Source organism: Adiantum capillus-veneris, chromosome 23, assembly GCF_014529385.1.
Source record: "Adiantum capillus-veneris isolate H3 chromosome 23, ASM1452938v2, whole genome shotgun sequence".
NCBI classification, from domain to species: domain Eukaryota; kingdom Viridiplantae; phylum Streptophyta; class Polypodiopsida; order Polypodiales; family Pteridaceae; genus Adiantum; species Adiantum capillus-veneris.
Window position 1 is genome coordinate 109,647,868 of NC_140953.1, and position 16,789 is coordinate 109,664,656.

The 16,789-nt window shown below is 42.4% G+C and overlaps 1 protein-coding gene across 5 annotated transcripts in view; it reads right to left on the reverse strand.

The window, feature by feature from the left end:
* Nucleotides 1–16,789, reverse strand: part of LOC147428350 (cilia- and flagella-associated protein 251-like) — a 235,631-nt gene that overhangs the window by 10,006 nt on the left and 208,836 nt on the right. For 2 of the 5 annotated variants that reach the window (XM_086496905.1, XM_086496908.1), the window contains 4 exons: nt 9,902–10,038; nt 9,692–9,794; nt 9,405–9,490; nt 7,948–8,859 (listed from right to left, as the gene is read on the reverse strand). In XM_086496905.1, the coding sequence (XP_086353031.1) occupies nt 8,748–8,859; nt 9,405–9,490; nt 9,692–9,794; nt 9,902–10,038 (438 nt within the window). In that variant the 3' untranslated portion in view covers nt 7,948–8,747. Of the gene's footprint in view, nt 1–7,945; nt 8,860–9,404; nt 9,491–9,691; nt 9,795–9,901; nt 10,039–16,789 lie in introns of those variants that run through there. The other 3 variants (XM_086496907.1, XM_086496906.1, XM_086496909.1) reach the window with 3 other exon arrangements.

Sequence of the window (16,789 nt, forward strand, 5' to 3'; positions counted from 1 at the left end):
CCTCATAAAAAGTGTGAGGGAGTTGTTGTGTCAAGACCAAAAGTGGCTAAAGTTGGATATTTCTTTCCATGGCATGTGGGAGTTGAGAGGGTAAACACAACCAAAGCCTTAAAAATAAGTTTGCTTTCTTATCGACTATATATCGAATGCATTTTTGACATTGTTTGGTTTCCTTCTGCCACACTAGAGAAGAAATGACATCTACCTCCCAATACCCTTTTCCTCTCTACCCTTTCTTGGCCCACTAAGATAGGTCCCAAAGAAGAAGGGACATAGGCATACAAAACTTATTTTTTGCTTTCTTAGCCTATCAAAGGGCCCCTATATCTATCTACTATGAAAGCTTCTCTTGTTTTAGAAGGCCCACATTAGGTTTCACCTTGTTTGTAAAAATATTTCTTTGTTAAAGCTTCATAAGAAACCCTAAGAAGATATCAGGTTCCCGGGTTAATTTCTAAAATTTCTTTACACTACACCCACCAACATACAAGGACAAGCACACACAACTCTACTTAAGAAACCGTGTTTATCAAATACTGACTCTAATATAGTCTTTATTTTGCTTAGCTTTTGGAGGTTTAGCCCCCATTTAGTTAGCTGTGGTTTTTTATTATGGAGAAGCTAATTGTCGTTAAGGGGAATCATCGTTTGTCATCCAATTCTAGCAAAAGACTATAGTATCATTCACAAATGTCACATTAGGAAAATGTTAACGACACGAGTAAGGTTGTTCAATTAACAAGGAAGATAAGCACATCAAATTAAAGAAAAAACAATAGTACCTTGGTAAATAGCTAGATTTCACTGTACGCAACAAGTTCACAGTAGTACAAATTGTAGATAAGGGGTTAAAGAAAGAACAAACCTCGCAATCCCCATGGTTATAGCCATGGCCTTTTTTGAGGCTATAGTCCACAAGCTATAAGGGCATCTATAAATGTGGATATATAATGATGCAAATGTTTCCATAGCAATATTTTCATTGTTATATGCTACACAATTGTTTAAAATAATTAAGGATACCCATTCGATGGCCCACCAAACAAACCATCCAAATGGGCACCAACTTTGATTTTTTATGAAGAAGCTATTTGTTGTGAGGAGAGTGATCAACTGACACTTATCCAATTCTAGCAAAAGACTATAGTATCATTCTCAAATGTCACACTAGAAAATAGTTACAAACACTAGAAAAGTTGTTCAATAAAGAGGAAGACGAGCACCAACATATTGAAAAAAAAACCAAATTGCATCATGTTAAATAGCGAAATTTTACCACAAGAAGTCCGTTCAAAAAAATGCGGACTATTGATAAAGTTATTAAGAAAAACATAGTCATGGCAATTTTTGTGGCAGTAGTCTACAAGACATAAGTGCATGTATAAAAGTGGATATATACCCATGCATATTTTTGGAAATGTATTGATATAAAAACCTTCATTTATATTCAGTACATGGTTATTTTAAAATAAGGATATCCATTCAATGGCTCACCAAATCAACCATCACTTCCAAAATGTGAAGACCTTGCTTTCACACATTCCCTCACCGCCTCTCTCTATTGCTACCATTTGTCAAGGTTGTCATGGAATTGTTCCTTCACACTTCTTCAGTCTTTCTTGGCAAGCCAAACTAGCTTGCTCAAGCCCTCGTTATGGGCCCTATAATTATCTAACTGCTTGTCCTTGGTAATGGTTATCAGCTACTTGAAAGATGACATTATGCACTAAGAATAGTCTCCGCATACTCAATTACACTTTCCCAAAAGGCTACAAACATGATGTGACAATATTGGTCCTTGAAGGGATGAGAGAGTTTTAAAAGAAAAATAGAAGTGATGCATCATGTCTGTTGTTGATGATAAGAATTTGATTTGCACAAAAAAGTTGAAGAGATAGCAAGAAGCTACAAAATTCATAAGAAGGGATGCTAAAAGAACTCACTAGTGACTTCTTCAATATTTGCATCATCGACTGAACTAGTCAATAATGTCCTATATTTAGTGCACCTTAAGTCAAAGCATCCCTCTCTAGAGAGGAGTTAGAGCCCCGGTCCGCTCAGTGCTTGGGGGGGCTCGTTGCTCTGCAACCACTAAGCGTTGTGGACTCACACAATGCTTGCAACGATTAGAGGGCTCGACCGATGCACTGCAGCCTCTGCACGATTTCGACTCAAAATGAGAATTAACAACTCTTTGCCTCACCAACAGGCAATTGCAGGTTTTATACCTCGTCGTGACTTGCACGTTGATTTAGGATGAAAATAATAACATACATACTTGTTGCAACCCGTTAATAGTGCATTGGACAAAGATTCCTTCAAAAATGCAAACTTAGTGTGATCGCAATCAAAACTTGCAACGCATGACTGACACACACCTCTCTAACCCCCACAAGTGCTGGCGAACGGGGCTTTTAGATCTTAAAAGACTTCCCCCATGATGTTGCCAAACAAGAAGGTCTACTAGTAGCTTTGGAGCTCCACATTTTTTTCATTGTAGTTAACTACCACCTATATATGGTTATTGTATATGTTTAGTACTACTACTTATATACGGTTACTTCGGATAATTTTGAGGCTTTTGCTCTTTCAAAGTATTTATTAGGTGTAAAATAGCTACTTTAAAAATATCTAGCCTATGCACTCTTCACTTAGAAATACCAATAGAGTATATTTCGAAGTAGAATGGTAGTTTTAGAGGTACAAGGAAAATACCACGATAGATTTACTAATATTTCTATATAGTCACTTAGATTAACCTTCACTCTTTTTCCTACTTACAAAAAACATGTAGGTGCAAATTTGGTAGGTTGAAGCACTTTCTCATTGTCAAAGTAGTTTTAAATATGCCTTGTACTATGCACATGGAGATTGTTGAATGTAGAGTACTTGGATTGGCGTGGCAATAGTCTTAAGAACCTTCACTAGTACTAAAACTTAAATAGTTTTTAATCATACCTTGTCCCAAGGATGGAGGTTTTACAAATGTCTATAACAACACCATAGTAGCTCGACTATGGCATGCAAGAGAGCAATAAAACTTTTGAATTTTAGGAGCTTTTCTACAATTGAGCAAGCAAGTGTAGTGTACTCTTTCTGTAAGATTTTATACCCAATTAATTTTTCCACACATCATTTTGTTTCAAAAAACACTTATCTCCATCTACCACAAGGAAAAAACCTCTTTTATCTCCCTTGTGATGCTACGACCTTAAAGCTCACATAGTTGCACTGGAAATGCTCCCTCCTCATCCTATCCTATTCAACCGTGAATTGGCTACTACAAAACTATTTTGATGCTACCTTGTAAATATTTACCCTTACACCCCAAAGTACTCAAATCACCAATATGTATTGATAGATACCTTTAAGTTAGGTAGAAGGGTCAAAATTTCTTGTAACTTTAGTAGAAGCTAGAATGATGACATCGAAATGCTTTCACAGTAAGCACTTCAAAGGTAGGCATGGTTTTGCACATCACACCTATTCAGTTATTGTGTTGATACTAGTGAGTACCTAGTAGCAATGTACTTTCTTGCAACCTCTTCTAACATGGTAAAATGATAAGATGGTACAAAAAAAATTGTCTGGTACATTGCTAGTAAGATCCTTACTAGCTTCTACTATAGTATTTACCACATTGTACATCCCATCATGGTATATACCATTAGAGAAACCTTTAAATTGGATCTAGAAAGCTAGCCTTTGCAAAAATTTCGAATGTTTTTAAAAGACTCTTACCAGATGCCCAACTTTTTGAAGGATTCCACTAACTAGTTATATTGGTGGGCTCCTTCTCATGCATTTATCCACACATATGTCACACATACAACCACATATATAAAGATGCACTCTTGTTTTGAGACTATAGATGTGGTTGTCTCTTTAATAAATTTTGATGAAAGTTAACCTTTCAAGGAGAGACTGAAATCCAAAGAAATGCATTGATATTCTTGACAAGTCACCATCTTGATTCACATCACATATGTTTGGGACAAGATAAAAAATGTGTTGACCTTTATAGTTTTTATATTTATGATGACCAAGATCATGACACATGATTTGTACAACATTGTCTACCCATGGTGATTGGCTACACACGCAAGGATTCAACTTCTTGAAGTGACATTAAGTGTGGTTGGATGAATGTGTTATTTAGTTCAAAGCATCTACGCTCTCTTTCCTTGTGTCAAGCTATGTCACACTTTCGCTCACCTAGCAGCTTTTGCTTACCTAGCAATAGAAGCATGATGCATGGCACATGTAGTGTGCTAAGGATGTTATCAACTTCTTGAAGCATAAATTCGATGATTAATAAACTATTTGGGGTGCAAAGGAACACAAAGAATTCACCTATGGAAGTTGTTACTTTTTGGTTAGCATCTTTTGGCCAACTACACACTTTGAGATATCATTACAATTTGATAATCTAAAAGTATTTAAAGATATAAAATGCTGGTTTAAAAATAACCTCATTAGTTATTATGTCTCTACAAAGTGCTCTCTTGAAAAAATCTCTTCGTAATCGAAAATCAATTAAAAGGTATCTCAAAGATCTACAAGGATGTCAAATTTTGAAACTCCTAATTTGACATGGACTAGAACACTTCCAAGTTGCTAATAAAATATTAAAGAAACCAATTGGATGAAAAAGTGATGCGGGAACATCATTACAAACCAAGGATATTCCATAAAAAGGAAGGACATATTTAATGAGATCTACAAAACCCATTTCTAGGGCATGCTTGCAACATCACAAAATGCCTCTCATATGTTACTTCCATAAGCTAGATACATCGATAGAGGGATTGTCCCGTAGACAAGCAAGCAATTGTGCTTTGATACCACTTTAACCAACTATCATACTACCAAGGCGATGCATGACAACATAAATAGTAATTTCCAGGTTGTAAAACCATAAATTCGATACTTAGATAATGGAGATAGAGAGACTAATAGATAGAGATCAGCTCAGGAGAAATGGAGAGACAAAGTTCCTTCCTACAGGGTGCTCACCCTTGAATAAACACCCTTTCCAAAAGAGTGTGTGCCATAAGACCTTTCAATTGGCTGGTTAAACTCTTTAGATAGAAGTGTGTGCGTGTGTGTGTACTCATAGCCCAAGTGTCAAGTCTTTGCACTTTTCTTCTTCTAACTGAGCCTCTAATGTACCATTTTGGAAAGTGGAAAGTTCCTCCTATGTGTGTGTGTGTGTGGTCGCTTTGCCTGAAATTGGTAGTTTGGGGCTCCCATGTACCTACCATGCAAGCAATACTCGTCACTAGGTTTGTCTGGTACCTTCCATGCTTCAATTGTCCCTCATTAAGGTCACCTCGTACTTCCCATGATTGAACTACCCCTCACTACTTGTCATGCTTGGTACCTACCACCCTTGAATTGCCCCTCACTAAGGTCACATTGTACTTCCCATGCTTGAACTGCACCTCATTGGGTCACATGGTACTTGTCATGCTTGAACTACAACCTCCCATGCAAGGACTCCAATTGCTTTGCATGGATTTCCACCTACCAAGCATGGACTCCATTTGGCTTGCATGTGCCATGATGGGCCCTCCAAGTATTCACCTCACTTGCATGTACCATGCACGGGCTTTCCAAGTGTCCATTTCCCTTGCATGCTGTACTAGTCACTAGGTTCCATTAGCCTTACCCTTTTCTTTTGCCACCCTATGGATCGTCCGCAGTGCTTTGCTAGTTTCCCTTCTATTGGGCGCCTCATAGGTTGGGCATACATAGAGATTCACAAGAAACATAATCTCATGAAACTTGTCAAGTGATCAAAATTTCAACAAGCATATCAAATGCGCTCAATACTTGCGGATATTCAATATTGTCCACAACTATGGGCCGAATGGGTGACATGACATCCCTACTCCACTCCAACAGTGGAGTGAATTATCTCATATAAGCCCTTTGACATAGACACTTTGCTTGTTACCGCCTCATACAGTGCCAAGATACCCCAAGTACACTCACTAGAAACACCAAAATGAAACGGTTTATACATTGAACTATGTCTAGGTACCATAAAGGAGGCTTTGAAAAAATCCACAAAGAAATAGTAGATATGAAATCCATGTGATCAACACTCCAATGATAATTTAAAGTGAAAAAATATTATCAAGTAGAGAGGATTCCACTTTTAAAGCTAGCTTGTCTCCATGCTTGGATAGCCTCTCTTTGAACAATGACTAAGGTCATGCTCAAGAGTAGAAATTTAAATCTTGGCCAATGTGTGGCCTATCATGATTGTACACTAGATACAAGGGAGCATAGGATCTTGGGCTAATATCGCCCAAAAGTTAGTTCTCCATCTCAAACAAAAATTTGAATGTATCATGGGTATGTCATTAAATGCATGGTGGTTGATCTGTCTATATATAGTTTATCAATACCACTACTTATCACACTGACAGTGAGAAAGGTATAAGTCTATCAAGACATTCATAGGTAGGGGAGATTGAGCTAGCAATGTATAGAGAGTAGTCATATATTGCCTCCATGTGGTTACAAAAGTAATAAGCTTATGTGCTTGTTTCTCCCTTGGAAGAGACTCCATACCTCAATCCAGACTCAAGATGATATAGCTCGTCCTTACGTTGGGTAAAACACGCTCTCTTCTTTTGTCTCAAATCGGTATAGCTTCCACTTACGCTATTCCAAGGTATATTGCTACTACCATGTCTTCACACACTACATGAATGGGAGAATATTGTAACTAGAGCCACATGAAAAGCATCTATAAGAGGGTGTGTAAGTTGTGTCAGAGGTGCATAGGGATCCCCCTTTACGAGCATCAAAAAGATCCTAGAAGTGTAGACATCATCTAGCTCCTTGAGGAATTACGTAAGTATAACACGTGGTTCAATGATCTTGTAGGATGTATGCCACTTTAGCTTTGAAATTTTAGTGTGATAACCTTATGAGCCTCTTGGTTATAAGTGATAATAGGGCACCATGCGGCTCACTGTAGGATGAAATGGCAAGCCACACACAAAAATTGCTTATAAATAAGAGCTCGACACTCAATTCAATGATCTTGTGCGAGCAAGTTGACTAGCTCATTAATGTCATAGCTCCAAGGATAGAGTTTGAGTCTAAATTCAAATGGCAATCAACACACTTGCCCCATGTAATTTAAGGTTTATGAACCCATTCCTACCTTGAGGTTTGCTCAGATGCTATCGATTCCTCATGGTGCTCCCCTATCACATATCCTATAGCAGAGAAACCACTTTAGAGACACTCAAATTGTATGAGCCAATTTAAAGAAATTCGAATCTTCCCTAATTAATCTCCCATGATATTCCATGATATTCCATGATATTAAATAAAAAATATTGTCAAAAGATAACTCATGTGAAACTCTTTAGTACAAAGTGTCTACCTCCTTAAGTATTCTAGTAACAAAAAAGATATGGTGGATTTATTCTACCACTGTCCTAGTTTTGGGACCCATCCTTTTATTGGATCCTCTAAGGCATTGCCCTTGCACAAGATGGCTTAGAAGAAATGAACGCCCCCTGTCTACAACAACCACAGTCCCTTGCTTGGAGAAAAATTGAGACTAAGCAATGTATGAACAAACATGCGGTTAACTTTTGGAGCCCTCAAAGGGGCCTTGTAAGGATGTTAACTTTTTCTCTCTTGTTCAAAGTGGGCACCCCAATGATGTCAATGAAGGCTTCGTGAAAACCCCATCAAGTGACATATCATTGGAAAAAGACCTCTATAAGGATGCTAACCTTTTCTCTCTTCAAAGTAGCAACCCAATGATGTAAATAAAGGCTTCATGAAAAGCCCATCAAGTGACATATCATTGAGAAGATCTTAAAATAGGTTCTAAATCCACAAATTTCAAAACATTTGCAATTGATTTGTAGAAGTTATGGTCTCCTCGTTAAAGCTGAAATGTGAGAATATTCCATTTTCAGACAAAGTTGTTACATCAAGAAATAAATCTTCTAAAATATGAGGAATTTAATAGCATGCTATATATCAATAGAAAAATCTTAAAGTCTCAAAAGGTCCGACAAGTTTTGATTTCATTTGTGAAAATTTTAGGTGTCCATTTTGGACAAGACAAGAGAAAGAAAGCCAACATGCTTATAGGGCCCCTTTAAAAGTCTAAAATTTCCCTAATGACATATTCAACAAGGTTTATTCAATAAACTTCTTCTAATCCACATTGTAAGCTCGTCATATGCACTTAGGATCAAATTGTAGTAACATAAAAATGGATAACGTAGTACACACTCAAAAAGTCAAAACATTGAGTTGATTATAATTTCATACTTGTTTGCTTACTCTAGATTTCCATGCATATGTTTAAATAGACTACGTATCGAGTAAGACACAGTTTAAGGTTTATAATAGTTTTCACATAGAGATTACCCCCATTATCCATCATGCTTACATATGCCTACATATGGCAATCAATTAGTCCATGCATTTAATTTTTATGTAATGTTTTTTGGAGAACATTTGCTGCATTAAAAATTGATCTAGCACTTTGTACCTACTCAAAGTTACACTTTTCCATATTCTAAACACCATTGAGGAAAATCTCCATGCAATTAAAGTTTCCATTCTTGAACGCTTGAGTTTGATTTTATGCAATGAAGCACCTTCATTTGGCCAAAGGATTTATTCATTGTAAAAAAAAATCTTGAATTGTAACTTGAAACAATCATGAAGCCCCTCAGGCAACCATCTTTGAGGACCATTCACGACTTCAAAACTTTATTGCAAAACCATGAGGCATTTATATCTCTCGTTAGAGCATCCAAATTGACATGTTTGTGAAGGATCTTTTCAAAGCAATGTTGTATCTCTTCCCTACATGTAAGAAAAGAAACTTTGGCCACCAGCTCTACAACACTAGAAGCTAATTAACGACAAACAATCTAGCCTTTTGTCTAGTCGATGGGAGAAGCTTTCAGGTTAAGAAATTGCTGTTAGTACTACCTTTTTGGCTTGCTACTGGCAAAGGCCTTAGCATTTGTTTGGGTTTTTAGCTTTAGAGATAAGGTCATAATGATTTCAAGTGGTATGTGGGTTATCCTGGTTTTACTTCTTTCCCCAAGTAAGTGTTGATCATGAAATCTTGAATCAAGGTATCTCATATAAGAGTGATGATGGTGCTTTAAAGGGAATGTCCTTTTATAGTTTCTTTTAAACTTTTGACAGCTTGCTCTCTCAATAAGTATCTTGAAGATCTTAAAGTTTTTACTTTGACATATCCCCACCAAGGATATTCATACACTTTGAACTCCCTCTCATTGGCAGCCCATCTTAAAATTTTGAACAATTTCTGTTTATTGTCTAAGTAAATGAGAGAAATTTCTCGCTAAGAAATCGACATTAGCATATTCATTACACACCTTGTCATTTTTTCTCCTTCACCTTGCAGCATTGTTAGGAAGAGGTCCATATTCAATCGTCCACTACCAGAATCTGCTCCAAGAGCCTGCAGGTACAAAGTATGAAAATTTCTCAACAATTATATAAATCAAGCTTGATGTGCTACATGTCCCAAAGGTTTCAACAAACCTCTTTCCATCTCTCAAGTTACTTCTAAAGGTCTAGGGGTCTACCTTGGTGATGAAGTGATTGATAGAAGGAATATCTCTAGTGTGGCACATGGCTATCAAGAAGCGACAAAACTTACACTGAAAGCATGTTGAAAGGTTGATGCATCAAGATCCATCGTAGGCTTATGATTCAAGAAAATCGGCAGGAAGTCGTTGAAACTAATACTCTTTTGCATAGGGCTGGATATATAAAGAGAATAAAAAACTCAAGAGATTTTCACTTCAAGATTGTCCAAAATTTGCTTCCTTAAAATGAGAAGCTTTCTGAGCTTTAAGACGACGCTTACATGGTCTCCTTGATCTCAGTCAGAATCTCTTGTAATTCATGGAAGGAGGGAAAAACACCAAGTGCACATAGAAGGTTATGCAGCTGGTCAATATCCACGGTATCATCGAGAACCCTTTCATTGGCAAAACTTTCTCCCTGCAAATGAGTGAAACTAAACTTTCAGCTTCAACATATGTAAAGAAGCAGATGATTGATATCAAACATTAATGCTATTCTTCAATTATAAAGGTTTCCTAGACAGAAAAGCTAAGAAATAATTGACCTTCATGAGACTCTAGTTAGGATGAGCAAGGCTATGAGGATGTGGGTTATGGCATCTGTTTCACCTCCCAACCAACCCCTTTGTAGCCTTCAGCTAAAAGGGCTCCTTACCAGTGCCATATGGGCTCATTGCCCACGACCCTTGTCCTCACAAAGGCCAAGCTATGGGAGCAAGTATTGTCATAAAGTGACATTAACATAAACCGTAGGAAGGACAGCAAATGCGGGGTATGATTTCCTTGGCACGTTGGAAAGGGAGAGTCATTAATTAGTCCAATCACCACTTGACCCCGTCATACCAAGAATATAAAGTGTGCATGTAGCACACCGAATGCACTAAATATCCAGCAGCCAAAGGCTATGGAAACTTCTTTCTTTTTTTCTGCGACTACTTCAGTTGATCTTGGTATTTATTATAGAACTGTGCGGCATACTTTTTTTTCCCCCAAGAAAAAGATCCTTCCATTAGTTAATATAACTGCCCAATGGGCTACAAATTGCCCCTGCTAGAGAGGACTACATCAGCAAGTGGGGAGACTCTCCCAATGAAAAAACAACATATGTACAATAAGGCTAAAGCAAGAGATGGGAGGAGGAAAAAGCCACACTAGTGGACGGTGCCGACATCTAGGCGCACCAAGGACCATGGGGAAGAAGGGACCTGGGTGCCAAAGTTGCAAGAAGGCCTCACGGTGCTCCCGCATGCGGTCGGAGCTGCCTTGGAGTCTCTGAAACTGGCCCCTGGGTGCCAAATTTGCAAGAAGGCCTCACGGTGCTCCCGCATGCGGTCGGAGCTGCCTTGGAGTCTCTGAAACTGGCCCCTCATGTTGTGTTCGTTGCTCTGCTTCCGAAGAATCTGTTCAGCACTTGCTATGAGATTGTCGCTGTACTCGAGTCTTTATTGCTTGGGTTTCTACACTCATGCATCTTTGTTTTCCTGCAGCGGTCTTTGGTAAGAGATTCTGGCTTTTTGGATTCGTGCCGCTGGCGGTAAAGCCTTTCACTACTTTCTTCGTATGGGTCAGATATTGGGCCTTCTGGAGTATTTGGCTGGGTCAGATATTGGGCCTTTTGGATTCGTGCCGCTGGCGGTAAAGCCTTTCACTACTTTCTTCGTATGGGTCAGATATTGGGCCTTCTGGAGTATTTGGCGCCAACGCAACTCCCGCATGTTTGACCACATTGATCTGGACCCTTTCCCCTACTTCAAGATGTCTCTTCGGCAATCCTTGCGCCTTGCCCTCGCTGCTGGGGACATATCCCCTGACCTTTATCAGCTTTCTTATGTTTGTTTCTAGAACCTTTTCATACTTGAACACATTGGTGTTCACCCTGATGTATCGATTTCTTGTTGTGGGTTTTCCTTCTTTGAAGGTTTCCCACTTGAAAATTAATCAAATGCACTTACTAAAAAAAAATTGTGAATCAGCTAGCATCAAAAATGCAGAAGCAACGGGCTCGCCATATGAACCACAGTGTCACGCTGCAGATGAGCTCCCAACACCACTCTCTATCTTTGCTCCACTCGTGAGGGACTAACTCTGTGGCTGGCTGAATGGCCGGCCCTCTTGTATCACAATCATCCTGCTGACTGAAGCCATCTCAAAACGAGGTGCTGGGCCTGTGAGTGTGGACCAAGCTGCAACACCCAAAGTGTACTGGCTTGGCTGGCTGTAGAGAGTGCAGGCATCAGTCGAAAAACCCGCACCAAACCTGCTGTGCCATGCGGCAATCCCACAGAGAGTGACGCTGAGTCTCAAGTGGGTGGTCACATATTGCCGGGAGGCCGCTGTGCACCAGCCAACTCCCGACTGCAACAGCTCGATGTACAACTAGCCACTTGAACAAGGTGACCCACCTCGCTGCCTGTTGTCTCACAAATGCTCCCAAAAACCTGCCAAGAACTCGGACCTGAGACCCTCCTTTTACCAGTGAATCACTGCAGCAGGACGAGCCTCCCTCCATACTGTTGGTATGTGGTGACCCAACCAAACTCTGTACTGAAAGAAGAGGGCCTCCGGGTGGTCAGCTTGAGTAAAGGGATCCCACCAAAACCACTCCCCCGGGTCTCACAGCACTCGCACAAATGGACGACTTTCCCAAGCCCAGAGCCGCCAGTGTCCTGACTCAAGATCTTACTACTCAGGGTTTGTTACGTCCCCGGACATCAGGATGGGCGCTTGTAGTATGTCCGGCCAGTGCTCGAACATGGAAGACACCACCTGTTACGTTCCACTTGAGCCCGAATCGGTTCTTGATCAAAGGGTCCAAAGTCTTGCAAGACTCATACCTCGAATATTTGATCAAGTGGAAGCATCGTCCTAATCCCAAGCCACATGGGAATTAGTTAGATCGTTAAGGAATCGCTTTCCCCGTTTCATAACCGAGGGACATTGCTGTGGACAACAATTAAAAATAAGGGGGGAAGTGTTACGTCCCAGGATGGGCACTTGTAGTATGTCCGGCCAGTGTGAACCTGGCCCTTTAGTTATAAAGTCCTGTAAATAGGACTTGAGCCTCATTTGTGAGATCATCTTGTGTGATCACCATACTTGGACTCTTGGCCCTTGGCAGCTCTGTCTGCACACCCATACTGGTGTGGGCTTGGGGGTATGGAACACCGACTCTTGAGATAAGAGGCTTGCCCGCCTGGTTGCAAGCTCCCAAGCTCGGGGGTGAGCCTATATTGGCTCTATGGCTGGGAGGTGAGCCTGATGTCTGCTCACTACGTGGGTCTAGGTGAATTTGGCTTGTGTCATGTCATGTGTGCAGGATGGATCCGGTGAGGGACTAAAAGGGTCTATGACACAAGTTCTCCCACTAATGCCCACAACTCTGGTCTACTGAAAGCAGCACTCGGCCACCTCAAGTGCCTTGGCAGTGACTTTGTGGAGACGATCCTCCCTTAGAACCTCAAAGAAGATGCAAGAACCTGTGTCTGAGCAAGCTCTAACTGAGATGAGGACCTCCAATCGCGTGAAAGCACACATCCAACAGGGAGCTGTCGGCTTCATAGGGGTGTGCCACTCTGTAGGTATTGTCTCTACTATGTCCTAACACATGCTCTGCACCACCCTCATGTCTCGTCGTTGGATGCCCTAGATCTCCTCAGAAAGAATTGTAAACTACAGCCAGTCCCCAAATGAGCCGGCTGGACTCTCTCCCATGGGATCCCAAGAGACATGAGGCCTGTTACCAACCATGTGGCCTCGCTATGTGCTGACCAAAGGGTTCAAAACAAGTGGCTGCCTCAAACGCTCCTCAATGCACGTGGATCGATGCTGCTTAAGGCCACCCCGCAACTGCTTCCAAGACTCAAGCAAGCTCGCAGCCAAGAGATCCTCCCACCTCCTACTCAGGCCAACTCTGCACATCTCTGTGAAGATCAATCGAGTGGAAGGGCTCCAAGGGCCACCTATCTGTGGGACCTTGGCCTGAATCCTGTGAAGCAATAGCTCCTTCCAAGGCTCCTCCCTCGGAAGAAGTCCTCTAACCACAAGCTTCCCAAGGAGGGCTCTACTCTGTCGTGTTGGGTCAATGATCCCCAACCCTCCTTGAGAGCAAGGTAAAGTGATGACCTACCAAGAAACCTTGGCCCGAGACGACTAAGTGTCTCATCCTGACCACAAGAAGTTCATGATCAGCTGCTCCAACTGGCTCATACAAGAGCTCGAGAAAATCCAGCAAGACATGATGTACCACATAGTAGCCAACACCACCTGTTTGGCCACCACAACCTTGCGGGCAAGAGAAAGCCGTGTTAAGCTCCAATGAAGCAGTTGCCTCTGGATAGAAAGGAGCAGAGGAGGAATTTGTTGCTCTGGTGATCAATCCAAACCAACTTGACAGCCCAAGTAACGTACTGGCATCCTTGGAGGAATACACTTAAAGCCCTCTCCAGGAGACCAATTGGGCAAGGGAGCACTATCAACCCAGAAAGCCACTATCTTCCACCAATTGATCAATGCTTCTGATGCACAACAGAACACCTCAAGAGACTGCTCACACCTATGCAAGTTGGCCTCATGGCCCTCCAAGAACAAGTCTGAGTCATCAACAAACTCAGCGTCCAGGAGCTCCTCTCTCTGAATAGGTAGTTGCAGTCCACACAAACCAACAACATGTGAGGTCAAAAACCTGCTCATCGCCTCAGCATAGAAGAGGAATAGGAAAGGGGCAAGCGGGTAGCCTTGTCGAACCGAGCGTGTAAGTATGAAGCGTTCCCCTCTTCCCCCTGGCAACAAAATCATCAACAAACTCAGCATCTAGGAGCTCCTCTCTTTGAATAGGCAGTTGCAGTCCACGCAAACCAACCTCCTGTGACGTCAAAAAACCTGCTCATCGCCACAACATAGAAGAGGAATAGGAAGGGGGAAAGCGGGTAGCCTTGTCGAACCAAGCGTGTAATCATGAAGTGTTCCCCTCTTCCCCCTGGCAACAAAGTCATCAACACACTCCAGCGTCTAGGAGCTCCTCTCTTTGAATAGGCAGCTGCAGTCCACGCAAGACAACCTCCTGTGAGGTCAAAAACCTGCTCATTGCCTCAGCATAGAAGAGGAACAAGAAGGGTGCAAGCGGGTAGCCTTGTCGAACCGAGCGTATAAGCATGAAGCGTTCCCCTCTTCCCCCTGGCAACGACACCTGACTGTGCACCACGCCTATATAGAGCTGACACCCCTAATCCATGCATCTGAAAACCCCCTCCGACGCATAGTACCCTCGAGGAAGCCCAATCTACTTTGTCGTACGCCTTCTCAAAATTGAGGAGGAGTATCACAAGATCCTCTCCTCACAGATGTGCGAGGGTAGTTGCCTCCCAGAAGGTGAAAATGTTGTCAAGGATGCTGCACTCCTAGACAAAACCCGTCTATGTCTCATGTATAATGCTCTCAAGTAACAGCTGAATTCTCAAACTTAGAGCCTTGTGCTAAGATCTTGTAGCCTCAGTTGAGAATGGTAATGGGTTGCCACTCTCGAATCTCATCCAAGGAGCCTCCCTCCTTGGGGATAAGGTAGATCAATCCCTCACTCATGTATGGGATTGTGTTGTAAGCACTATAGAGGTCTTAACCAAGCACCTCCCAGCACTCCAAGAAGAAGCCGGGAGTCCAGCCATCATGATTCCTCCCCTAGGCAACTACCCTTGGGGAGTGCCCTTAGGGCCTACTGAAGCTACTCAGGCTGGAGCGGGCGCTCGAGCCTTTCGCGCATTCCTCAATGACAAAACAAGGCATCTCTGCCCACACCTGCTCTCTCCATGCATCTCGATGCTTTGACTGTGACTCGGCCAAAAGTAACTCACGGTAGAAGTTGGTAGCAACTGCGCATATCCTCCGGCTCTGTAGCAACGGACCCATCGGGCCTCCTCAACTGCTTAATAGTGGTGTGCGCATCGCGAAGACCGACAATCTCAAAAAACTAACCAGTAACTCTGTCGCCCACCTGAATACACTGCGATGTCTGTCGGTGAAAGGGAAACTCGTGGCATCGCTCCTCGATGGTGGCCAACTCCTACCGGGCCTGTTGCATTTGATCCTCCATCCAAGGCTACCTAAATGGCACTTTTGCATCCGTTGTAAGGAGGCAATGCCCTGTCGGAGTCGCTTCTCCTCCTCCTTGGTCGCAACAAAGCGAGCTGTAGACTCTTGGAGGAAAAACCGACTAAGCTCCCTACGGCCAGTGGCCGCTCAAACAGCAAGGTCCCCCTTTCGTGTCCACAATGCCACAACTTGCTCCTTGAGCTCAATATCCATTAAAATCCTCTCTGGGATGCGTAACATGACATTGCCACTCCTTTGTCTATCTGACACAATAAAAATCATTGGTGCATGATTGGAAAAAGTAGTCCCTGCCAAGATGCATACTAAACCCGACGGCCTTGGCCACAACTGAAATTGAAGTGCACAGGGTCTCCAAGACCGTCCCAGTCATGGAGCCAATCCTGTAAAGTTAGGGAAGATACTTCGACCTCAGCCTTGGAAAACAGAATGAGACAGGGAGATCTGCCTCCTCAAGCACAATTGTAGTCGGATCGACGCCATGGTGCCACTGTCTAAAGTAAGCCCGAGCCGCCCGAATGCTTAGCGGGCACCCGAACCTCTCCTCTGTTGGGCTGTGTGCCAACAATTTTGCAAATAATCGAGGTGGTATGAAGACATTCCACCTCGGCCATCAATCTCGCTAGCTCTTCTTGTGAGAGAGCAAGTCGAAGGGTCGGCTTTGGGGTGTCGGACAAGGGGGCTTCAGTAAAGTCCCTTTGAGGTGGAGTAGGGGCCACCATTCTACGTCTGTTGCTGGAAATAGGAAGGCGAAGACGAAGGCCACCGAAAAGCTGAAAGCAGCACACCGGCACCTAGCGAGGGAGGGGAAAGTGCGGAGGGGGGGGAACCTTCGAAGGCCTTGGTAAGCGCGAGCAACATCTGTCACAAATTGGTGACGTGGCAGGCCCTCGGAAAAACAAACACACACACACACACACGCGCTGACATGCTGACATGGCTGTTGTACGGTTTTTCGCAAATCGCACTGATGCTTTTTTTGGGCAGATTGAAATGTGGTTTTAAAGTTGTGAAGTATTTTAAGTAATTCTCTCTTGTGTCGCGACAAAATCTAGACTTGGGGTGCC